Source organism: Oncorhynchus mykiss, chromosome 15, assembly GCF_057628025.1.
Source record: "Oncorhynchus mykiss isolate SJ-2025 chromosome 15, ASM5762802v1, whole genome shotgun sequence".
Lineage (NCBI taxonomy): Eukaryota > Metazoa > Chordata > Actinopteri > Salmoniformes > Salmonidae > Oncorhynchus > Oncorhynchus mykiss.
In genome coordinates, this window is record NC_143036.1 from 4,197,501 (window position 1) to 4,225,000 (window position 27,500).

The 27,500-nt window shown below is 47.8% G+C and overlaps 1 protein-coding gene across 1 annotated transcript in view; it reads right to left on the reverse strand.

The window, feature by feature from the left end:
- The window catches only part of LOC110489523 (divergent protein kinase domain 2A), a 101,080-nt gene that overhangs the window by 39,077 nt on the left and 34,503 nt on the right, over positions 1–27,500 (reverse strand). Inside the window, exon 2 of the mRNA XM_090199060.1 lies at positions 27,210–27,500. This exon is cut by the window's right edge and continues 562 nt beyond it. Coding sequence (XP_090055186.1) covers positions 27,210–27,500 — 291 coding nt within the window. The remainder of the gene's footprint in view (positions 1–27,209) is intronic.

Below are 27,500 nucleotides of genomic sequence, written 5' to 3' on the forward strand. Positions count from 1 at the left end.
CTATAGATAGGGGGCCATTTGGGAACTCTACATAGGGGATAGGGGGCCATTTGGGAACTCTACATAGGGGGCCATTTGGGAACTCTAGATAGGGGGCCATTTGGGAACTCTAGATAGGGGGCCATTTGGGAACTCTAGATAGGGGGCCATTTGGGAACTCTAGATAGGGGGCCATTTGGGAACTCTAGATAGGGGGCCATTTGGGAACTCTACAAAGGGGGTCATTTGGGAACTCTAGATATGGGATAGAGGGCCATTTGGGAACTCTAAATAGGGGATAGAGGACCATTTGGGAACTCTAAATAGGGGATAGAGGACCATTTGGGAACTCTAGATAGGGGGCCATTTGGGAACTCTAGATAGGGGGCCATTTGGGAACTCTACATAGGGGATAGGGGGGCATTTGGGAACTCTACATAGGGGATAGGGGGCCATTTGGGAACTCGACATAGGGGATAGGGGGCCATTTGGGAACTCTACATAGGGGATAGAGGCCATTTGGGAACTCTACATAGGGGATAGGGGGCAATTTGGGAACTCTACATAGGGAGTCATTTGGGAACTATAGATAGGGGGCCATTTGGGAACTCTACATAGGGGATAGGGGGCCATTTGGGAACACTACATAGGGGATAGGGGCCATTTGGGAACTCGACATAGGGGATAGGGGGCCATTTGGGAACTCTAGATATGGGATAGAGGGCCACTTGGGAACTCTAGATAGGGGATAGAGGGCCACTTGGGAACTCTACTACACTAGAAAGAGAAAGAGAGAGAGAGAGAGAGCGAGACAGCGAGAGAAAGAAAGTGAGAGAGTAGGGAGGGAGCGAGAGGCCACAGGAACAGCCACCGACATTTAACGAACCAAACACAGCTGTGTGTCTCTGTTGAGAGACCCCCACCCTCTACACTCAGTCTCCCCCAGTGGACCAGCACCCCCCCTCTACACTCAGTCTCCCCCAGTGGACCCCCCTCTACACTCAGTCTCCCCCAGTGGACCAGCAGACCCCCCCTCTACACCCAGTCACCCCCAGTGGACCAGCACCCCCTCTACACTCAGTCTCCCCCAGTGGACCCCCTCCCTCCCAGCAGCAGCCTAAATAACTCGGTCTTCTCCTCACATGATTCAGTCAGTACATGAAGATCCAGCAGAATAATGAACGCCCCTGGTTAAGCCTCACTGATGTACTTACACAGCATCGGCACCAGACTCCAAAACAAAAGATGCTAATCGCACACTAGTAACAACTTAACCCCTTACACTCGTGAAAATTGGCCTACAGGTGCATTCGGAAAGTATTCAGATCACTTGAATTATTTGTTACAGCCTTCTTCTAAAATTGATTACATAGTTTTTCCCTCATCAATCTACACACAATACCCCATTATGACATCACAATACCCCCATAATGACATCACAATACCCCCATAATAGCATCATCAATACCACCATAATGACATCACAATACCCCCATTATGACATCACAATACCCCCATAATGACATCACAATAGCACCATAATGACATCACAAAACCCCCATAATGACATCACAATACCCCCATAATGACATCACAATAGCACCATAATGACATCACAAAACCCCCATAATGACATCACAATAGCACCATAATGACATCACAATACCACCATAATGACATCATAATAGCACCATAATGACATCACAATACCCCCATAATGACATCACAATACCCCCCTAATGACATCACAATACCCCCATAATGACAGAGTGAAAAATATAAGTAATCAGATCCTCGGGTGCATCCTGTTTCCATTGATCATCCTTGATGTTTCTAAAACTTGATTGGAGTCCACCTGTGGTAAATTCAATTCATTGGACAAGATTTGGATTTGGAAAGGCACACACCTGTCTATATAAGGTCCCACAGTTGACAGTGCATGTCAGAGCAAAAACCAATTCGTATGAGGTCGAAGGAATTGTCCATAGAGCTCCGAGACAGGATTGTGTTGAGGCACAGATCTGGGGAAGGGTACCAAAACATTTCTGCAGCATTGAAGGTCCCCAAGAACACAGTGGCCTCCATCATTCTGCAGCATTAAAGGTCCCCAAGAACACTGTGACCTCCATCATTCTAAAATGGCAGAAGTTTGGAACCACCAAGACTCTTCCTAGAGCTGGCCGCCCGGCCAAACTGAGCAATCGGGGGAGAAGAGCCTTGGTCAGGGAGGTGACCAAGAACCCGATGGTCACTCTGACAGAGCTCCAGAGTTCCTCTGTGGACATGGGAGAACCTTCCAGAAGGACAACCTTCTCTGCAGCACTCCACTAATAAGGCCTTTATGGTAGAGTGGCCAGACGGAAGTCACTCCTCAGTAAAAGGCGCATGACAGCCTGCTTGGAGCTCGCCAAAAACCTTCTCCAGAGCACTCAGGAAAACCATTTTTTTTTAAATACATTTTAGAATCAAATAAGGCTGTAACGTAACAAAATGTGGGATAAAAAGTCTGGATGGTTTCTGAATGCATATAAAGATTACAACTCTATTAAAACAAAACATACGCTCGTTTGAACTTCACTCGTACGACCTTAAAGCAGTATTTATTATACCGATCATCTTTCAGAACACATAGACACCTCTCGATAAACACGCAGACATCAACACGTGCAGAAGTATAAGGAGCATGTGGTCACGAGCAGGGCTCACGTTCACAACGGCTGTCAGTCAAAAACCCACACAGAGCTCTGACTTCACGTAGAGCACTGCTACTGTACACAGCCCACTGCTACTGTACACAGCCCACTGCTACTGTACACAGCCCACTGCTACTGTACACAGCCCACTGCTACTGTACACAGCCCACTGTTACTGTACACAGCCCACTGCTACTGTACACAGCCCACTGCTACTGTACACAGCCCACTGCTACTGTACACAGCCCACTGCTACTGTACACAGCCCACTGTTACTGTACACAGCCCACTGCTACTGTACACAGCCCACTGCTACTGTACACTGCCCACTGCTACTGTACACTGCCCACTGCTACTGTACACAGCCCACTGCTACTGTACACAGCCCACTGCTACTGTACACAGCACACTGCTACTGTACACTGTTACTGTACACTGTTACTGTACACAGCCCACTGTTACTGTACACAGCCCACTGTTACTGTACACAGCCCACTGTTACTGTACACAGCCCACTGTTACTGTACACAGCCCACTGTTACGGTACACAGCCCACTGTTACTGTACACAGCCCACTGTTACTGTACACTGTTACTGTACACAGCGCACTGCTACTGTACACAGTCCACTGCTACTGTACACAGCCCACTGCTACTGTACACAGCCCACTGTTACTGTACACAGCCCACTGCTACTGTACACAGCCCACTGCTACTGTACACAGCCCACTGCTACTGTACACAGCCCACTGCTACTGTACACAGCCCACTGCTACTGTACACAGCACACTGCTACTGTACACTGTTACTGTACACTGTTACTGTACACAGCCCACTGTTACTGTACACAGCCCACTGTTACTGTACACAGCCCACTGTTACTGTACACAGCCCACTGTTACTGTACACAGCCCACTGCTACTGTACACAGCCCACTGTTACTGTACACAGCCCACTGTTACTGTACACAGCCCACTGTTACTGTACACAGCCCACTGTTACTGTACACTGTTACTGTACACAGCCCACTGCTACTGTACACAGTCCACTGCTACTGTACACAGCCCACTGCTACTGTACACAGCCCACTGCTCCTGTACACAGCCCACTGCTACTGTACACTGTTACTGTACACAGCCCACTGTTACTGTACACTGTTACTGTACACAGCCCACTGCTACTGTACACAGCCCACTGCTACTGTACACATCCCACTATTACTGTACACTGTTACTGTACACAGCCCACTGTTACTGTACACAGCCCACTGTTACTGTACACAGCCCACTGTTACTGTACACAGCCCACTGTCACTGTACACAGCCCACTGTTACTGTACACAGCCCACTGCTACTGTACACTGTTACTGTACACAGCCCACTGTTACTGTACACAGCCCACTGCTACTGTACACAGCCCACTGTTACTGTACACAGCCCACTGCTACTGTACACAGCCCACTGTTACTGTACACAGCCCACTGTTACTGTACACAGCCCACTGTTACTGTACACAGCCCACTGTCACTGTACACAGACCACTGTTACTGTACACAGCCCAATGCTACTGTACACAGCCCACTGTTACTGTACACAGCCCACTGTTACTGTACACAGCCCACTGTTACTGTACACTGTTACTGTACACAGCCCACTGTTACTGTACACTGCTACTGTACACAGCCCACTGATACTGTACACAGCCCACTGTTACTGTACACAGCCCACTGTTACTGTACACAGCCCACTGTTACTGTACACAGCCCACTGTTACTGTACACTGTTACTGTACACAGCCCACTGTTACTGTACACTGCCCACTGCTACTGTACACAGCCCACTGTTACTGTACACAGCCCACTGCTACTGTACACTGTTACTGTACACAGCCCACTGTTACTGTACACAGCCCACTGCTACTGTACACTGTTACTGTACACAGCCCACTGTTACTGTACACAGCCCACTGTTACTGTACACAGCCCACTGTTACTGTACACAGCCCACTGTTACTGTACACTGTTACTGTACACTGTTACTGTACACAGCCCACTGTTACTGTACACAGCCCACTGCTACTGTACACAGCCCACTGTTACTGTACACTGTTACTGTACACAGCCCACTGTTACTGTACACAGCCCACTGATACTGTACACTGTTACTGTACACTGTTACTGTACACTGCTACTGTACACTGCTACTGTACACTGTTACTGTACACTGTTACTGTACACTGTTACTGTACACTGTTACTGTACACAGCCCACTGATACTGTACACAGCCCACTGCTACTGTACACTGTTACTGTACACAGCCCACTGTTACTGTACACAGCCCACTGATACTGTACACTGTTACTGTACACAGCCCACTGTTACTGTACACAGCCCACTGATACTGTACACTGTTACTGTACACAGCTCACTGTTACTGTACACAGCCCACTGATACTGTACACTGTTACTGTACACAGCCCACTGATACTGTACACAGCCCACTGCTACTGTACACAGCCCACTGTTACTGTACACTGTTACTGTACACAGCCCACTGCTACTGTACACAGCCCACTGTTACTGTACACTGCTACTGTACACAGCCCACTGCTACTGTACACAGCCCACTGTTACTGTACACAGCCCACTGCTACTGTACACAGCCCACTGTTACTGTACACAGCCCACTGTTACTGTACACTGTTACTGTACACTGTTACTGTACACAGCCCACTGTTACTGTACACTGTTACTGTACACTGTTACTGTACACAGCCCACTGTTACTGTACACAGCCCACTGCTACTGTACACAGCCCACTGTTACTGTACACAGCCCACTGTTACTGTACACTGTTACTGTACACTGTTACTGTACACAGCCCACTGCTACTGTACACAGCCCACTGTTACTGTACACAGCCCACTGTTACTGTACACAGCCCACTGCTACTGTACACTGTTACTGTACACAGCCCACTGTTACTGTACACTGTTACTGTACACAGCCCACTGTTACTGTACACAGCCCACTGCTACTGTACACAGCATACTGCTACTGTACACTGTTACTGTACACTGTTACTGTACACAGCCCACTGTTACTGTACACAGCCCACTGCTACTGTACACAGCCCACTGTTACTGTACACTGTTACTGTACACTGTTACTGTACACAGCCCACTGCTACTGTACACAGCCCACTGCTACTGTACACAGCCCACTGTTACTGTACACTGTTACTGTACACAGCCCACTGTTACTGTACACAGCCCACTGCTACTGTACACAGCACACTGCTACTGTACACAGCCCACTGCTACTGTACACAGCCCACTGCTACTGTACACTGTTACTGTACACTGTTACTGTACACAGCCCACTGCTACTGTACACTGCTACTGTACACTGCTACTGTACACTGATAATGTACACAGCCCACTGTTACTGTACACTGCTACTGTACACAGCCCACTGTTACTGTACACTGTTACTGTACACAGCCCACTGTTACTGTACACTGTTACTGTACACAGCCCACTGTTACTGTACACAGCCCACTGCTACTGTACACAGCCCACTGCTACTGTACACTGTTACTGTACACTGTTACTGTACACAGCCCACTGTTACTGTACACAGCCCACTGCTACTGTACACAGCCCACTGTTACTGTACACTGTTACTGTACACTGTTACTGTACACAGCCCACTGCTACTGTACACAGCCCACTGCTACTGTACACAGCCCACTGTTACTGTACACTGTTACTGTACACAGCCCACTGTTACTGTACACAGCCCACTGCTACTGTACACAGCACACTGCTACTGTACACAGCCCACTGCTACTGTACACAGCCCACTGCTACTGTACACTGTTACTGTACACTGTTACTGTACACTGTTACTGTACACAGCCCACTGCTACTGTACACTGCTACTGTACACTGATACTGTACACAGCCCACTGTTACTGTACACTGCTACTGTACACAGCCCACTGCTAATCAAATAAAAACCAGGGCTTTGCTCTCCCATAAATATCTGACCTAGTATACTTGGCATTGAGGATTATGGTTTACATTGGGTTTGTTTCAGGGGGAGGGAGAGGGAGGTGGGAGGTTGAAGGAGGTGGAGAGGGACGGAGGAGGGGGGACTGGGAGGTGGAGAGGGGCAGGAGGAGGGGGGACTGGGAGGGGGAGGCGGAGAGGGACGGGAGGAGGGGGGACTGGGAGGGGGAGGTGGAGAGGGACGGGAGGAGGGGGGACTGGGAGGGGGAGGTGGAGAGGGACGGGAGGAGGGGGGGACTGGGAGGGGGAGGTGGAGAGGGACGGGAGGAGGGGGGACTGGGAGGGGGAGGTGGAGAGGGAGGTGGAGAGGGACGGGAGGAGGGGGGACTGGGAGGGGGAGGTGGAGAGGGAGGTGGAGAGGGACAGGAGGAGGGGGGACTGGGAGGGGGAGATGGAGAGGGAGGTGGGAGGTGGAGAGGGACAGGAGGAGGGGGGGACTGGGAGGGGGAGGTGAAGAGGGAGGTGGAGAGGGACAGGAGGAGGGGGGACTGGGAGGGGGAGATGGAGAGGGAGGGGGAGGTGGAGAGGGACAGGAGGAGGGGGGACTGGGAGGGGGAGGTGGAGAGGGAGGTGGGAGGTGGAGAGGGACAGGAGGAGGGGGGACTGGGAGGGGGAGGTGGAGAGGGAGGTGGAGAGGGAGGTGGGAGGTGGAGAGGGACAGGAGGAGGGGGGACTGGGAGGGGGAGATGGAGAGGGAGGTGGGAGGTGGAGAGGGACAGGAGGAGGGGGGACTGGGAGGGGGAGGTGAAGAGGGAGGTGGAGAGGGACAGGAGGAGGGGGGACTGGGAGGGGGAGATGGAGAGGGAGGGGGAGGTGGAGAGGGACAGGAGGAGGGGGACTGGGAGGGGGAGGTGGAGAGGGAGGTGGGAGGTGGAGAGGGACAGGAGGAGGGGGGACTGGGAGGGGGAGGTGGAGAGGGAGGTGGAGAGGGAGGTGGGAGGTGGAGAGGGACAGGAGGAGGGGGACTGGGAGGGGAGATGGAGAGGGAGGTGGGAGGTGGAGAGGGAGGTGGAGAGGGAGGTGGGGAGGGAGGTGGAGAGGGAGAGGTTTATGGTTTACATTGGGTTTGTTTCGTGAAAGCAGGATGAGCATTAGGTTGAGTTCTCCCTACAATCCAGGTAAACCTAAACCTCTCCCCCCACTCCCTCTCCACCTCCTCCCACCCCTCTCCCCACCCCCCCACCCTCCCCACCTCCCTCTCACCTCCTCCCCTCCACCTCCCTCTCCCTCCCCCTGAAACAAACCCAATGTAAACCATAAACCTCTCCCCCCCACCTCCCTCTCCACCTCCCTCTCCCAGTCCCCCCTCCTCCCCGTCCCTCTCCACCTCCCTCTCCCTCCCCCTGAAACAAACCCAATGTAAACCAAAAACCTCTCCCCCCCACCTCCCTCTCCACCTCCCTCTCCCAGTCCCCCCTCCTCCCCTCCCTCTCCACCTCCCTCTCCCTCTCCACCTCCCTCTCCCAGTCCCCCCTCCTCCCCTCCCTCCCCACCTCCCTCTCCCTCTCCACCTCCCTCTCCCTCTCCCAGTCCCCCCTCCTCCCGTCCCTCTCCAACCTCCCTCTCCCAGTCCCCCCTCCTCCCGTCCCTCTCCACCTCCCTCTCCCAGTCCCCCCTCCTCCCGTCCCTCTCCACCTCCCTCTCCCAGTCCCCCCTCCTCCCGTCCCTCTCCCAGTCCCCCCTCCTCCCGTCCCTCTCCACCTCCCTCTCCACCTCCCTCTCCCAGTCCCCCCTCCTCCCGTCCCTCTCCACCTCCTTCAACCTCCCACCTCCCTCTCCCTCCCCCTGAAACAAACCCAATGTAAACCATAATCCTCAATGCCAAGTATACTAGGTCAGATATTTATGGGAGAGCAAAGCCCTGGTTTTTATTTGATTAGTGACAACGACCATTCGTTCCGCTCGCTGGTAGTCCAAGTCATTAACCTCTTCTGTTCCTCGTCCCTCCAGGCTTTACTCTGTTGTGCGTGTGCCCCCCCCCCCCATCTCTTTCCCTCAGCTCTCTCCCCCTTCCTACCCTTGGTTTTGCTTCCAGCGTTTGAAGACGACGTGTTCTTTCATGTCAGGTGAAGTGAGAAGGAGGCGCTGGGGGGGGGTATGGGACCAGCGTCTCTAGCACAGATTTTAGTCTGGAGGAGATGAGTGCTGTACCCTTGACTGAGTTAACCCCACAGGCCTGTCATGTCCTATTGCGGGCTTCACTGAGCAGACATGACTTTGGCTCGCAGAGTTACCGCAGTCACATGCTCTCAGGAAGCGATGGGTGGGTCGTGCTAATTTAAGTCCGGATAGGCGCCAATTTAACCAGCTAACCAGCCTGGAAGAATGTATTAAATATGACCTTCACCTGACGGTTCACTTCCCTCTTCTTTCTCCATCCCTCCATCTCTCCATCCATCCATCTCTCCATCCCTCCATCTCTCCATCTCTCCACCTCTCCATCTCTCCATCTCTCCATCTCTCCATCCCCCCCATCTCTCCATCCCCCCCATCTCTCCATCCCCCCCATCTCTCCATCCCCCCCATCTCTCCATCCCTCCATCTCTCCACCTCTCCATCTCTCCATCTCTCCATCCCCCCATCCCTCCATCTCTCCATCCCCCCATCTCTCCATCCCTCCATCCCTCCATCTCTCCATCCCTCCTCCAGACAGCCAGCCAGAGGAAGACCAGCAGACAAAGGCAAATGGAATTTTAAAAGAAAGTCCTGGCCAATATTTGAGCAGACCTCAGTTGGTGCATTTCTCTGTAAAGGAAGTGAAGGGCTGAGAAACCTAACAGGAAGTCACATTCCATCAAGCAGTGTTCTGGTATCACATTGGCACACACACATAATGAAATGACTTATTATAGGCAATGATGCAATTTTTTGGGGAAGGGAAAAACTCCTACAGAACTCAGAAAAAAACACAAGGTGTCGTGAAAACAAAACACAACAAAAACAGTCACGTTGGAACCTCACTTTTCACAAGGAGACCCTTGTCCTGCGCTCTTCCTTTGTTTTGTCTTCCAAAAATATATATTCCTTGAAAGCCAAATGGTCTTCCGCATGACCGGGTTGAGAGTGCCTCTTCAATTCAACAGCGCAGGCAGAAAAGGCGTTGTGGGCCAAACAAAGATTACTGTTTTCCACTGACAAAGAGAGTCTAGTTTACCCAGCTCTCAGATACAGAACAGACCCATGACAGTCTGTCGCTTCAAAGAGCTGGAAACACAACAGACCCATGACAGTCAGACGCTGGAAACACAACAGACCCATGACAGTCTGTAGCTGGAAACACAACAGACCCATGACAGTCTGTAGCTGGAAACACAACAGACCCATGACAGTCTGTAGCTGGAAACACAACAGACCCATTACAGTCTGTAGCTGGAAACACAACAGACCCATGACAGTCTGTAGCTGGAAACACAACAGACCCATTACAGTCTGTAGCTGGAAACACAACATACCCATTACAGTCTGTAGCTGGAAACACAACAGACCCATTACAGTCTGTAGCTGGAAACACAACAGACCCATGACAGTCTGTAGCTGGAAACACAACAGACCCATTACAGTCTGTCGCTGGAAACACAACAGACCCATGACAGTCTGTAGCTGGAAACACAACAGACCCATGACAGTCTGTAGCTGGAAACACAACAGACCCATTACAGTCTGTAGCTGGAAACACAACAGACCCATGACAGTCTGTAGCTGGAAACACAACAGACCCATTACAGTCTGTAGCTGGAAACACAACAGACCCATGAAAGTCTGTAGCTGGAAACACAACAGACCCATGACAGTCTGTAGCTGGAAACACAACAGACCCATTACAGTCTGTAGCTGGAAACACAACAGACCCATGACAGTCTGTAGCTGGAAACACAACAGACCCATGACAGTCTGTCGCTTCAGAGAGCTGGAAACACAACAGACCCATGACAGTCTGTAGCTGGAAACACAACAGACCCATGACAGTCTGTAGCTGGAAACACAACAGACCCATTACAGTCTGTAGCTGGAAACACAACAGACCCATGACAGTCTGTCGCTTCAGAGAGCTGGAAACACAACAGACCCATGACAGCCTGTCGCTTCAGAGAGCTGGAAACACAACAGACCCATGACAGTCTGTCGCTTCAGAGAGCTGGAAACACAACAGACCCATGACAGTCTGTCGCTTCAGAGAGCTGGAAACAGAACAGACCCATTATGGAAACAGAAGTTGTTCTCGTAACAGAGCTGTTCAGCGAGAGGTAGGAGAACAACCACAACAACCACCACAGGCCTCTGGTCAAAAGTATTGCATTAAAGGATAAATCAATACGGGAATCAGCAGATTATTTCCAGGACCCTGACAGACTCGTACCGTCACAGGAACGTAGGTTTTGAAGTAGGATGTCAGGGATCAATAGCCTACCAATTGACTAACTCGCTGTTATTCCACTATATACAGTAGGCGTAGGAGCTAACGACTAAAACGTTCAGTTGGAGAGAGACTTGCGTTCTTGGAAGACTTTACAGTACATATTGTGTGCCATATTTCCACAAACGGCGTTCATTCTTTAGTCTAGTGCTGCTAACTGCCCCCCCCCCCCCCCCCCCTCCCCTCCGTCTCTCAGCAAATTCTCATGTTTATCCAATGATTCCCGGACAGAGTCGGGACTCTGAAGAGTTAAAGGCACTCAAACACCCCCAGCCTCTCTGCCAGCCTCTCTGCCAGCCTCTCTGCCAGCCTCTCTCCCAGCCTCTCTCCAATCCCCACCTCGTGGCCTACTGCCTCCCCACAACCCACTGCTCTCCTCTCTGTCCCGTGAGAGACGATACGGACATGCCCGATGCACGCATGTCGTGCGGCTGAGAGCAGAGTGTGTAGATGAACGGATTGGATTCAGTCAGTCATCCCGATGAGCCTTTAGTTCCCAGCTAACTAGCTAATGCTGGAGAGCTGGCAACAGCAGCAGCGGCATGAGGCTAATTAAAACCGATGTTTATTTCAAATGGGAGAAATAACTTAGTAGTATTGGTCATCTGGATGGAGCCGTGACAAGCCAGTTCGCCAACGTCACGACAAGCCCGTGGGAATGACCACCAGTGTTCACATCAGCCAGCTGGATGCACGTCACCGGCGGAGGCAAACGTGGGCAAATTTGTTCCATCCAATTAGATTTTTTTATTGAGAATAGGATCCTACACAATAAATAACTTGTAATGGTGGTAGTGACCATCTGGATGTCACCGTGATACAGTCTACTTGCTCAACGGAGAGTGATTTCGCTGCAAGCCAGCAACACAAAAAACACAGGGCGGTATCCTTCGCTCCTACTTGACATAGTAAGGAGAGGGAACGAAGAGAGGGAACGAAGAGAGGGAACGAAGAGAGGGAACAAATAGAGGGAACGAATAGAGGGAACGAATAGAGGGAACAAATAGAGGGAACGAATAGAGGGAATGAATAACTCGTAAAAATCCTGCGACCTTGTGTGGCCTACCACGTCTGAACTGTTGTTGCGCCGAACTGTAAATTTGGTGAACCGTTACACCCCTAATATCTACTAAATATAATCTGAATCCTACGCATAAAAACATAACAATTTGGGTGCAACAGAATTAACTTAATTTCTCAGAGATTAAATTACATTTCATCAAAAGAATGTTTCAGGAACGCTAACTGAACATGTTTCTAACAACGGGAAATGATTTCAGAACAATCTGTGATGGTGGGTGTCAAGCCTCTTGCTGATGCTCTTTGAGGTGGATCGGCCCCCATCTGTCTAAAACGGTATTTAGGGTTATAGGTCAATCTAGCCAGGTAACTAAAAGCAACTTCCTAGTAGGGCTGGGCGATATATCACATTAATATGATTCATTCAAATGTATGTTTTAGCGCAATGTTGCAAATGCCTGTAAGAAACACGTTATTGTAAAAAAAAAACGTATGAGCGTCTGTCATTTTTGGTCTCGTCTGTGCTGTGCACCCTGCCACTCACACCAAGCCCCTCCCCCTGCCACTCACACCAAGCCCCTCCCCTTCCACACCAAGCCACTCCCACTGCCACTCACACCAAGCCCCTCCCCCTGCCACTCACACCAAGCCCCTCCCCCTGCCACTCACACAGACACCAAGCCCCTCCCCTTCCACACCAAGCCCCTCCCCCTGCCACTCACACACAGACACCAAGCCCCTCCCCCTGCCACTCACACACAGACACCAAGCCCCTCTCCCTGCCACTTACACAGACACCAAGCCCCTCCCCCTGCCACTCACACAGACACCAAGCCCCTCCCCCTGCCACTCACACAGACACCAAGCCCCTCCCCCTGCCACTCACACACATACACCAAGCCCCTCCCCCTGCCACTCACACAGACACAAAGCCCCTCCCCCTTCCACTCACACAGACACCAAGCCCCTCCCCTTCCACATCAAGCCCCCCCCCTGCCACTCACACAGACACCAAGCCCCTCCCCCTGCCATTCTCACACAGACACCAAGCCCCTCCCTTTCCACACCAAGCCCCTCCCCCTGCCACTCACAGACACCAAGCCCCTCCCCCTGCCACTCACACACAGACACCAAGCCCCTCCCCCTATCACTCACACAGACACCAAGCCCCTCCCCTGCCACTCACAGACACCAAGCCCCTCCCCTTCCACACCAAGCCCCTCCCCCTGCCACTCACACCTACGAAAGATCACTGGACTCCTGAGTGGTTCCGCGATCTAAGGCTCTGCATCTCAGTGCTAGAGGCGTCACTACAGATACCTTGGTTCGATTTCAGGCTGTATCACAACCGGCCGTGATTGGGAGTCCCATAGGGCAGCGCACAGTTGGGTTTGGCCAGGTGTAGGCCGTCATTGTAAATAACAATTTGTTATTAACTGACTTGCCTAGTTAAATAAAAGGTAAACATTTGTTTTGGTTTAAATGACTACTGCTTTGGGGAAACAAAGGTTCAATTCTAAACAAATAACAATCATTTCTTTCTCTCGGACAATAAAGCCGTTTGATGTTTGGTCCAACAGAATCAGTCACACAGAAACACATTATGTCCTGTAATAGAGGAGAATTGAACCTTTGTAATGATAACCTTTTAATATGTCCAAACTCCCAACATTTACAACAGAGCAGACCTCTACTCAGATGGGAGTATCAACCAACATTTACAACAGAGCAGACCTCTACTCAGATGGGAGTGTCAACCAACATTTACAACAGAGCAGACCTCTACTCAGATGGGAGTGTCAACCAACATTTACAACAGAGCAGACCTCTACTCAGATGGGAGTATCAACCAACATTTACAACAGAGCAGACCTCTACTCAGATGGGAGTGTCAACCAACATTTACAACAGAGCAGACCTCTACTCAGATGGGAGTATCAACCAACATTTACAACAGAGCAGACCTCTACTCAGATGGGAGTGTCAACCAACATTTACAACAGAGCAGACCTCTACTCAGATGGGAGTATCAACCAACATTTACAACAGAGCAGACCTCTACTCAGATGGGAGTATCAACCAACATTTACAACAGAGCAGACCTCTACTCAGATGGGAGTATCAACCAACATTTACAACAGAGCAGACCCCTACTCAGATGGGAGTATCAACCAACATTTACAACAGAGCAGACCCCTACTCAGATGGGAGTATCAACCAACATTTACAACAGAGCAGACCCCTACTCAGATGGGAGTATCAACCAACATTTACAACAGAGCAGACCCCTACTCAGATGGGAGTATCAACCAACATGAAAATAAATGCTCAGTTTCCACCGCGTACTGCTAGAAGAATTTTCTGCCACAGACGTACAGTATATATATATATATATACACAGTGGGGCAAAAAAGTATTTAGTCAGCAACCAATTGTGCAAGTTCTCCCACTTAAAAAGATGAGAGAGGCCTGTAATTTTCATCATAGGTACACTTCAGCTTTTTTTGCCCCACTGTTTGTGCAGCTAGCCGTCTAGTCTGTGTGTGACGGAATCTGTAAATTAGCATTAAAGAAAGATTTCTGTACGGAAACTCATTTTTCATTCTGAGGAAAACGGTAGGCTACATGATTTCAACATCTGAACAAAGTGGAAAGGCGTTCTGAGGAAAACTAGTAGGAAAATACTACTAATAGGAAAGGCTAGCGTTATGTTCAAAACAGTTGGCGTCAGACAGACACAGGTCATAACTATTCAACGGTTCTACCTCATCGTCTAGCAACTAGATCCACGTTGGCTTGAAACATATACAGTATATATAGAGAGAGATTAGTCTGGCTCATCACTAGCAGTGGGCTTGTGTTTAAGAGTTAAATGAGATGGTAATGTTCTAGAATATCGGACGCCAGAAGATGGTCAGTAGAAGACAACGTTGGTTCTGGTAACATGTGGTAATGTTCTAGAATATGGGATACCAGAAGATGGTCAGTAGAAGACAACGTGCACGTTGGTTCTGGTAACATGTGGTAATGTTCTAGAATATGGGATACCAGAAGATGGTCAGTAGAAGACAACGTTGGTTCTGGTAACATGTGGTAATGTTCTAGAATATGGGATACCAGAAGATGGTCAGTAGAAGACAACGTTGGTTCTGGTAACATGTGGTAATGTTCTAGAATATGGGATACCAGAAGATGGTCAGTAGAAGACAACGTTGGTTCTGGTAACATGTGGTAATGTTCTAGAATATGGGATACCAGAAGATGGTCAGTAGAAGATGACGTGGTTCTGGTAACATGTGGTAATGTTCTAGAATATGGGATACCAGAAGATGGTCAGTAGAAGACAACGTTGGTTCTGGTAACATGTGGTAATGTTCTAGAATATGGGATACCAGAAGATGGTCAGTAGAAGATGACGTGGTTCTGGTAACATGTGGTAATGTTCTAGAATATGGGATACCAGAAGATGGTCAGTAGAAGACAACATGCACGTTGGTTCTGGTAACATGTGGTAATGTTCTAGAATATGGGATTCCAGAAGATGGTCAGTAGAAGACAACGTTGGTTCTGGTAACATGTGGTAATGTTCTAGAATATGGGATACCAGAAGATGGTCAGTAGAAGATGACGTGGTTCTGGTAACATGTGGTAATGTTCTAGAATATGGGATACCAGAAGATGGTCAGTAGAAGACAACGTTGGTTCTGGTAACATGTGGTAATGTTCTAGAATATGGGATACCAGAAGATGGTCAGTAGAAGACAACGTTGGTTCTGGTAACATGTGATAATGTTCTAGAATATGGGATACCAGAAGATGGTCAGTAGAAGACGACGTGCACGTTGGTTCTGGTAACATGTGGTAATGTTCTAGAATATGGGATACCAGAAGATGGTCAGTAGAAGACAACGTTGGTTCTGGTAACATGTGGTAATGTTCTAGAATATGGGATACCAGAAGATGGTCAGTAGAAGATGACGTGGTTCTGGTAACATGTGGTAATGTTCTAGAATATGGGATACCAGAAGATGGTCAGTAGAAGACAACATGCACGTTGGTTCTGGTAACATGTGGTAATGTTCTAGAATATGGGATTCCAGAAGATGGTCAGTAGAAGACAACGTTGGTTCTGGTAACATGTGGTAATGTTCTAGAATATGGGATACCAGAAGATGGTCAGTAGAAGACAACGTGCACGTTGGTTCTGGTAACATGTGGTAATGTTCTAGAATATGGGATACCAGAAGATGGTCAGTAGAAGACAACGTTGGTTCTGGTAACATGTGGTAATGTTCTAGAATATGGGATACCAGAAGATGGTCAGTAGAAGATGACGTGGTTCTGGTAACATGTGGTAATGTTCTAGAATATGGGATACCAGAAGATGGTCAGTAGAAGACAACGTTGGTTCTGGTAACATGTGGTAATGTTCTAGAATATGGGATACCAGAAGATGGTCAGTAGAAGACAACGTTGGTTCTGGTAACATGTGATAATGTTCTAGAATATGGGATACCAGAAGATGGTCAGTAGAAGACGACGTGCACGTTGGTTCTGGTAACATGTGGTAATGTTCTAGAATATGGGATACCAGAAGATGGTCAGTAGAAGACAACGTTGGTTCTGGTAACATGTGGTAATGTTCTAGAATATGGGATACCAGAAGATGGTCAGTAGAAGATGACGTGGTTCTGGTAACATGTGGTAATGTTCTAGAATATGGGATACCAGAAGATGGTCAGTAGAAGACAACATGCACGTTGGTTCTGGTAACATGTGGTAATGTTCTAGAATATGGGATTCCAGAAGATGGTCAGTAGAAGACAACGTTGGTTCTGGTAACATGTGGTAATGTTCTAGAATATGGGATACCAGAAGATGGTCAGTAGAAGACAACGTGCACGTTGGTTCTGGTAACATGTGGTAATGTTCTAGAATATGGGATACCAGAAGATGGTCAGTAGAAGACAACGTTGGTTCTGGTAACATGTGGTAATGTTCTAGAATATGGGATACCAGAAGATGGTCAGTAGAAGATGACGTGGTTCTGGTAACATGTGGTAATGTTCTAGAATATGGGATACCAGAAGATGGTCAGTAGAAGACGATGTGGTTCTGGTAACATGTGGTAATGTTCTAGAATATGGGATACCAGAAGATGGTCAGTAGAAGATGACGTGGTTCTGGTAACATGTGGTAATGTTCTAGAATATGGGATACCAGAAGATGGTCAGTAGAAGACGATGTGGTTCTGGTAACATGTGGTAATGTTCTAGAATATGGGATACCAGAAGATGGTCAGTAGAAGACAACGTTGGTTCTGGTAACATGTGGTAATGTTCTAGAATATGGGATACCAGAAGATGGTCAGTAGAAGATGACGTGGTTCTGGTAACATGTGGTAATGTTCTAGAATATGGGATACCAGAAGATGGTCAGTAGAAGACGATGTGGTTCTGGTAACATGTGGTAATGTTCTAGAATATGGGATACCAGAAGATGGTCAGTAGAAGACAACGTGCACGTTGGTTCTGGTAACATGTGGTAATGTTCTAGAATATGGGATACCAGAAGATGGTCAGTAGAAGACAACGTTGGTTCTGGTAACATGTGGTAATGTTCTAGAATATGGGATACCAGAAGATGGTCAGTAGAAGACAACGTTGGTTCTGGTAACATGTGGTAATGTTCTAGAATATGGGATACCAGAAGATGGTCAGTAGAAGATGACGTGGTTCTGGTAACATGTGGTAATGTTCTAGAATATGGGATTCCAGAAGATGGTCAGTAGAAGACGATGTGGTTCTGGTAACATGTGGTAATGTTCTAGAATATGGGATACCAGAAGATGGTCAGTAGAAGACAACGTTGGTTCTGGTAACATGTGGTAATGTTCTAGAATATGGGATACCAGAAGATGGTCAGTAGAAGACAACGTTGGTTCTGGTAACATGTGGTAATGTTCTAGAATATGGGATACCAGAAGATGGTCAGTAGAAGACAACGTTGGTTCTGGTAACATGTGGTAATGTTCTAGAATATGGGATACCAGAAGATGGTCAGTAGAAGACGACGTGGTTCTGGTAACATGTGGTAATGTTCTAGAATATGGGATACCAGAAGATGGTCAGTAGAAGATGACGTGGTTCTGGTAACATGTGGTAATGTTCTAGAATATGGGATACCAGAAGATGGTCAGTAGAAGATGACGTGGCTCTGGTAACATGTGGTAATGTTCTAGAATATGGGATACCAGAAGATGGTCAGTAGAAGACGACATGCACGTTGGTTCTGGTAACATTTTGAACAAAAAAAGGGTATTTTCATTGGCTGAGACTTGAAAGCCAGGTCAGCGATTATTGAAAAAAAAATATATATATATAATTAAAAGCTGAATAAATTATAACTATTTGGTTGGCTAGGCAGCTCATATAGCTTAATGACCTGAACATATCTGACAATGTTTTGGAGTTTAACTGTAGACAATTTTTTGTAATTCACCATAACAGGAAAATGAACACATTAACACACATTAAAGCAGTGCATTTGTCGGAAGAAATGTAGAGCTTGCTGTTGAACAACGGGGTCAAAGTTGAATGTCCCTTGCTCAGTTGCGGCTAGACAATGTCTATATAAAGAGGAGCGAATGCCAACAGAATGTGGTAAGACATTTGGCTTTTTGAAAAGGGACCATAAACATTGTCCCCCCCAACAAAAAAGGATGGAAAGACAGGGAGAGAGAGAGAGAGAGATAGAGGGGGGGATGGAGACCACACAAGGCTAATAAGATTTTATAGATTGACTGGACTAAAAAGGCTGATTTCGCCTTTGTCCTCCCAGATGCCTGGAGGTGTCGGCTGAGTTAGGGATTGGAGGTTACGGCACATATTGAACGTCTCATTGTTGTCCTGACCCTTCACGAGACACGGTCAATGTCACATGAAATTGCAATTGATTGGTTGGTTGGTTGGTTGTAAATCACCGGGGGAAATGACTGGAGAGAGTGGTGCTATAATCTGATCTGGAGGACTCACTAAACAGAGAACATCCCTGGTCATCCCTACTGCCTCTGATCTGGAGGACTCACTAAACAGAGAACATCCCTGGTCATCCCTACTACCTCTGATCTGGAGGACTCACTAAACAGAGAACATCCATGGTCATCCCTACTGCCTCTGATCTGGAGGACTCACTAAACAGAGAACATCCCTGATCATCCCTACTGCCTCTGATCTGGTGGACTCACTAAACAGAGAACATCCCTGGTCATCCCTACTGCCTCTGATCTGGAGGACTCACTAAACAGAGAACATCCCTGGTCTACTGCCTCCGATCTGGAGGACTCACTAAACAGAGAATATCCCTGGTCTACTGCCTCTGATCTGGAGGACTCACTAAACAGAGAACATCCCTGGTCATCCCTACTGCCTCTGATCTGGAGGACTCACTAAACAGAGAACATCCCTGATCATCCCTACTGCCTCTGATCTGGAGGACTCACTAAACAGAGAACATCCCTGGTCATCCCTACTACCTCTGATCTGGAGGACTCACTAAACAGAGAACATCCCTGGTCATACCTACTGCCTCTGATCTGGAGGACTCACTAAACAGAGAACATCCCTGGTCATCCCTACTGCCTCTGATCTGGAGGACTCACTAAACAGAGAACATCCCTGGTCATACCTACTGCCTCTGATCTGGAGGACTCACTAAACAGAGAACATCCCTGGTCATCCCTACTGCCTCTGATCTGGTGGACTCACTAAACAGAGAACATCCCTGGTCATCCCTACTGCCTCTGATCTGGAGGACTCACTAAACAGAGAACATCCCTGGTCATCCCTACTGCCTCTGATCTATGGGACTCACTAAACAGAGAACATCCCTGGTCATACCTACTGCCTCTGATCTGGAGGACTCACTAAACAGAGAACATCCCTGGTCATCACTACTGTCTCTGATCTGGAGGACTCACTAAACAGAGAATATCCCTGGTCTACTGCCTCTGATCTGGAGGACTCACTAAACAGAGATGCGTCATTAGTAAATGATGTCTGAGTGTTGGAGTGTAACTGGTTATCTGTAACGTAAAAAGGTACCGTAAGGTTTTGCTTTATATCAGGATTTTGTCAAAATATATTCATACTCTTACTGAAGTATATTTTAGGAATTACATTTACTTTTGATACTTAAGTAAATTTAAAACCAAATACTTTTACTCAAATAGTATTTTACTGGTTGACTAATTTTAAATACTTTTCTATGAAGGTATCTTTACTTTTACTCCAGTATGACGCTTTGGGTGGAAAAGGGGCTCAGGGTTGGTCAGAAAGTGATCCTCTACTGTTTCTTCACCCTGGGATCTAAAGTGGTGTAGTTTTCACACCTGATTCCACTAGCTAGGAAACTAAAAAGTTAAGTCATCTACCTGGGTGGCCGTTGGAAGAGCCTGGCGCTCGCCAGGGTTTGATTCTCACAAAAGAATTGGCACTCACTACTGTAAGTCACTCTGGATAAGAGTGTCTGCTAAATGACTAACATTTGAAAACAAAAACACTGTGTAACAGCTTGTTGGTCCCCGGGACCAGTATTAAGAAACACTGTAACAGCTTGTTGGTCCCCAGGACCAGTATTAAGAAACACTGTAACAGCTTGTTGGTCCCCAGGACCAGTATTAAGAAACACTGTAACAGCTTGTTGGTCCCCAGGACCAGTATTAAGAAACACTGTAACAGCTTGTTGGTCCCCAGGACCAGTATTAAGAAACACTGTGTAACAGCTTGTTGGTCCCCAGGACCAGTATTAAGAAACACTGTGTAACAGCTTGTTGGTCCCCAGGACCAGTATTAAGAAACACTGTGTAACAGCTTGTTGGTCCCCAGGACCAGTATTAAGAAACACTGTAACAGCTTGTTGGTCCCCGGGACCAGTATTAAGAAACACTGTAACAGCTTGTTGGTCCCCAGGACCAGTATTAAGAAACACTGTGTAACAGCTTGTTGGTCCCCAGGACCAGTATTAAGAAACACTGTGTAACAGCTTGTTGGTCCCCAGGACCAGTATTAAGAAACACTGTGTAACAGCTTGTTGGTCCCCAGGACCAGTATTAAGAAACACTGTAACAGCTTGTTGGTCCCCAGGACCAGTATTAAGAAACACTGTGTAACAGCTTGTTGGTCCCCAGGACCAGTATTAAGAAACACTGTGTAACAGCTTGTTGGTCCCCAGGACCAGTATTAAGAAACACTGTAACAGCTTGTTGGTCCCCAGGACCAGTATTAAGAAACACTGTAACAGCTTGTTGGTCCCCAGGACCAGTATTAAGAAACACTGTGTAACAGCTTGTTGGTCCCCAGGACCAGTATTAAGAAACACTGTAACAGCTTGTTGGTCCCCAGGACCAGTATTAAGAAACACTGTGTAACAGCTTGTTGGTCCCCAGGACCAGTATTAAGAGATACTGTGTAACAGCTTGTTGGTCCCCAGGACCAGTATTAAGAAACACTGTGTAACAGCTTGTTGGTCCCCAGGACCAGTATTAAGAAACACTGTGTAACAGCTTGTTGGTCCCCAGGACCAGTATTAAGAAACACTGTGTAACAGCTTGTTGGTCCCCAGGACCAGTATTAAGAAACACTGTGTAACAGAATAATGGTTAAAGCAGAAGAGACAGAAATAGTTTTTCCTGACCTCCGTTTCAAAAGTAGTTTCTTTCGCTTCCTAAAAAACGTCTGAAACCTCAAGGACTAACACAGATGTAATAGTTGTTTTGTTTTTTGTCTTTTTTTCTCTCCAAAAGACCATCAGATGCACTTTGAATAATTTAAACCTGCCTTGAATGTTAAATGTGCAGTAACACAGCAGCACCAGGTAAATCTCTCAGCTTTGAGGGATGTCACCAACACAGCACTGTTACCCTTGATCCATACTGGAGGAGGTGACAAATCAGCAGCATGAACTCTTGATGTGCCATCTCCTTTTCAAGAATGTCCCCCCCCCAAAAAAAAGAATACAACAAATCTACTTAGTAACAAGACAAATATGTAAACGACTGTCTAATAATAAATAACAACAACAACAATAATAATACACACATATACACATTTTTTTTGGGGGGGGAGGGGTCATTTTTTGCCCAAGCCAAATGTCTTCAGCCTCCTGAGGTTGAATAGGCCAGGCTGAAGAATCTGCAGGTTGGTTTTGGGGCGGGTCTGATCGATACTAAGTGACTATGCTAAAGATCTACGCCGGAAGAAGGAAGAGGATTCATGCCCTGTAATTTACAGAGGGTTTGGCATCAACAGTGGAAAGGTGACTCTGGGATTCTGGCCTTCTAGGCAGAGTTGAAAAAAAAAAAAAAGAAGCCATATCTCAGACTGGCTAATAAAAAGAAAAGATTGAGATGGGCAAAAGAACACAGACACTGGACAGAGGAACTCAGCCTAGAAGGCCAGCATCCCGGAGTCGCCTCTTCACTGTTGCCATTGAGACTGGATAGAGGAACTCTGCCTAGAAGGCCAGCATCCCAGAGTCACCTCTTCACTGTTGACATTGAGACTGGACAGAGGAACTCTGCCTCGAAGGCCAGCATCCCGGAGTCGTCTCTTCACTGTTGACGTTGAGACTGGTGTTTTGCAGGTACTATTTAATGAAGCTGTCAGTTGAGGACTTGTGAGGCGGCTGTTTCTCAAACTAGACACACTAATGTACTTGTCCTCTTGCTCAGTTGTGCACCGGGACCTTCTGGTTAGAGACAGTTCTGTGAAGGGAGTAGTACACAGTGTTGTATGAGATTTTCAGTTCCTTGGCAATTTCTCACATGGAATAGCCTTCATTTCACAGAACAAGAATAGACTGACGAGTTTCAGAAGAAGGTACTTTGTTTCTGGCCATTTTGGACGTTTACATTTGGTTTTACTCCATATTGACGTTGAATTTAATTTTTGACTTTTCTTACCGGATGTACAATCATCACGAGTTTAATTGTGGAGCGTTTCAGGCCACCGAAGCGAACACTGATGGTGGGCGATTAGGCCTGGATTGCAGTCGGCGTTCCAACTCATCCCAAATGAGGTTGATGTCAGGGCTCTGTGCAGGCCAGTCAAGTTCTTCCACAATGATCTCGCCAACCATTTCTTCATGGACCTTGCTTGGTACACTGTCATTCACGCTGAAACAGGAAAGGGCCTTCCCCAAACTGTTGCCACAAAGTAGAATTGTCTAGAATGTCATTGTATGCTGTAGCAGTAAGATTTCCCTACACTGGAACTATGGGACCTAGCCCGGACCTTGAAAAACAGTCCCAGAACATTATTCTTCCTCCATCAAACTTTATAGTTGGCACTATGCATTCGGGCAGGTAGCGGTATCCTGGTATCCGCCGAACCCAGATCTGACTGCCAGATGGTGAAGCGTGACTCATCACAAAAGAGAACGCGTTTCCACTGCTCCAGAGGCCAATGGCGGCGAGCTTTACACCACTCCAGCCAACACTTGGCATTGCGCATGGTGATCTTAGGCTTGTGTGCAGCTGTTCGGTCATAGAAACCCATTTCATGAAGCTCCCAATGAACCATTGTTGTGCTGACGTTTCTTCAAGAGGCAGTTTGGAACTCGGTAGTGAGTGTTGCAGCGGTCCCGCTCTGTGAGATTGTGTGGCCTACCACTTCGGGGCTAAGCCGTTGCTGCTCCTAGACGTTTCCACTTCACAATAACAGCACTTACAGTTGACCGGGGCATCTCTAGCAGGGCATAAATTTGACGAACTGACTTATTGGAAAGGTGGCATCCCATGACGGTGCCAAGTTTACAGTCACTGAGCTCTTCAGTAAGGCCATTCTACTGCCAATGTTTGTCTATGGAGATTGCATGGCTGTGTGCTCAATTTTATACACCCGTCAGCAACGGATGAGGCTGAAATAGTCTAATCTACAAGTGTGAAGGGATGTACACATACTTAAGTATATATAGTGTATATTGATTCGGTAAGTATTCAACCCCCTGAGTCTGTTAGAATCACCTTCGGCAGCAATTGCAGCTGTGAGTCTTTCTGGGTAAGTCTCTAAGAGCTTTCCACACATGAATTGTGCAACATTGGCAAATTGTTATTTTCAACATTCTTCAAGCTCTGTCAAATTGGTTATTGATCATTGCTAGACAACCATTTTCAGGCCTCGTCATAGATTTTCAAGGTTATTTAAGTCAAAACTAACTCGGCCACTCAGGAACATTCACTGTCGTCTTGGTAAGCAACTCCAGTGTAGCTTTGTTATTGTGTGTTAGGTGCTTAGCCGGCTCCATTCTGTTCCTGAAAAACTCCCCAGTCCTTAACGATTACAAAACATACCCATAACATGATGCAGCCACCACTATGCTTGAAAATATGGAGAGGTGTACTCAGTAATGTGTTGTATTGGATTTTCCCCAAACACAACACTTTGTATACAAGACAAAAACGTATTAGATTTGCCACATTTTCAGTATTAATTACATGTTTTGTTGCAAGTTGTAGAATATTTAAATTCTGTACAGGCTTCCTTCTTTTCACTGTCAAGTAGGTTAGTATTGTGGAGTAACTACAATGTTGTTGATCCATCCTCAGTTTTCTCCTATCACAGCCATTCAACTTTGTAACTGTTTTAAAGTCACCATTGGCCTCATGGTGAAATCCCTGAGCAGTTTCCTTTCTCTCCAGCAACTGAGTTAGAAAGGAAGCCTGTATCTTTGTGGTGACCGGGTTTATTCATACACCAACCAGAGGTTAATTAATAACTTCACCATCATCAACGAGATATTCAGTGTCTGCCTTTTAAGTTTATTTTCACCCATCTACCAATAGGTGCCCTTCTCTGCGAGTCATTGGAAAACCTCCCTGGTATTTGTGGTATGAAATTCACTGCTCGACTGAGGGACCTTACAGATAATTAAACGTGTTGGGTACAGAGATGAGGTAGTCATTCAACATTCATGTTAAACACTTATCGCACACAGAATGAGTCCATGCAACTATTATGTGACTTGTTGAGCACATTTCTACTCCTGAACTTGAAAACTTATTGGCATTTCAGCCTTTCTTTTTCTTTTTTTACCCCGTAAATGTTTATTTTCTCCCCAATTTCGTGGTGTCCAATTGTTTTAGTAGCTACTATCTTGTCTCATCGCTACAACTCCCGTACGGGCTCGGGAGAGACGAAGGTTGAAAGTCATTCGTCCTCCGATACACAACCCAACCAAGCCGCACTGCTTCTTAACACAGCGCGCATCCCCACCCGGAAACCAGCCGCACCAATGTGTCGGAGGCTACACCGTGCACCTGGCAACCTTGGTTAGCGCGCACTGCGCCCGGCCCGCCACAGGAGTCGCTGGTGCACAATGAGACAAGGAAGCTCAGGCTGTAACAACAAAATGTGGAAACGTCAAGAGCTGTGAAACATTTCAATACTTTACGATGGCCCTGTATATAGACGGCTCAGTGGCAGAAAGGTGTGGCTAACCGGGCCTCTTGGGATTCCACTAGATGGCTCAGTGGCAGAAAGGTGTGGCTAACAGGCCTCTTGGGATTCCACTAGATGGCTCAGTGGCAGAAAGGTGTGGCTAACAGGCCTCTTGGGATTCCACTAGATGGCTCAGTGGCAGAAAGGTGTGGCTAACAGGCCTCTTGGGATTCCACTAGATGGCTCAGTGGCAGAAAGGTGTGGCTAACAGGCCTCTTGGGATTCCACTAGACGGCTCAGTGGCAGAAAGGTGTGGCTGACAGGCCTCTTGGGATTCCACTAGATGGCTCAGTGGCAGAAAGGTGTGGCTAACAGGCCTCTTGGGATTCCATTAGATGGCTCTGTGGCAGAAAGGTGTGGCTAACAGGCCTCTTGGGATTCCACTAGATGGCTCTGTGGCAGAAAGGTGTGGCTAACAGGCCTCTTGGGATTCCACTAGATGGCTGAGTGGCAGAAAGGTGTGGCTAACAGGCCTCTTGGGATTCCACTAGATGGCTCAGTGGCAGAAAGGTGTGGCTAACAGGCCTCTTGGGATTCCACTAGACGGCTCAGTGGCAGAAAGGTGTGGCTAACAGGCCTCTTGGGATTCCACTAGATGGCTCAGTGGCAGAAAGGTGTGGCTAACAGGCCTCTTGGGATTCCACTAGATGGCTCTGTGGCAGAAAGGTGTGGCTAACAGGCCTCTTGGGATTCCACTAGATGGCTCTGTGGCAGAAAGGTGTGGCTAACAGGCCTCTTGGGATTCCACTAGATGGCTCAGTGGCAGAAAGGTGTGGCTTACAGGCCTCTTGGGATTCCACTAGATGGCTCTGTGGCTAACAGGCCTCTTGGGATTCCACTAGATGGCTCAGTGGCAGAAAGGTGTGGCTAACAGGCCTCTTGGGATTCCACTAGATGGCTCTGTGGCAGAAAGGTGTGGCTAACAGGCCTCTTGGGATTCCACTAGATGGCTCTGTGGCAGAAAGGTGTGGCTAACAGGCCTCTTGGGATTCCACTAGATGGCTGAGTGGCAGAAAGGTGTGGCTTACAGGCCTCTTGGGATTCCACTAGATGGCTCTGTGGCTAACAGGCCTCTTGGGATTCCACTAGATGGCTCAGTGGCAGAAAGGTGTGGCTAACAGGCCTCTTGGGATTCCACTAGATGGCTCAGTGGCAGAAAGGTGTGGCTAACAGGCCTCTTGGGATTCCACTAGATGGCTCTGTGGCAGAAAGGTGTGGCTAACAGGCCTCTTGGGATTCCACTAGATGGCTCTGTGGCAGAAAGGTGTGGCTAACAGGCCATGGGATTCCACTGGTTTCATTTGGACATGCCAGTGTCTGCAGTCCTCTATAGTTTTATCATCTCACGTAGAAGTCAATAACACCAGACAAAACAACGAAGACAAGGGAAGGCCATTAAAAATAAACAGAAGTCGAAGACGGAAATTAAAAAGTGACCTCTACCTGAAGTACAATGTCGTCCATCTCAAACACAAATAACAATACAGATGAATCCCTGTAGAAGAGAACAGGGTATTAAAAGGTTTTAGTTCCTACCTGTAGAACGAGGGGCTCAGGGTTGAAGGCCAGGGTCATCAGTAACTGCATCCTCTCGGTGTCCTTCAGGTTCTTCAGCAGGAAGCTGCCAGAGTCTTTGGTTTCGGCATAACGTCGCACCACCCTGTCCAGCAGCCTCTGGGAGGGGCAGTGCACCAGGTCAGACCAGCCCTCTACCACCTCAGGGGTCAGCAGCCTCACGTCCCCGTTCAGCCTGGCGAACTCCGTCTTGTACATGGCCTGGATGAGGTCGCAGCGCGGGCGGCCAGTAGCTCTCTTACAGATCTTCTG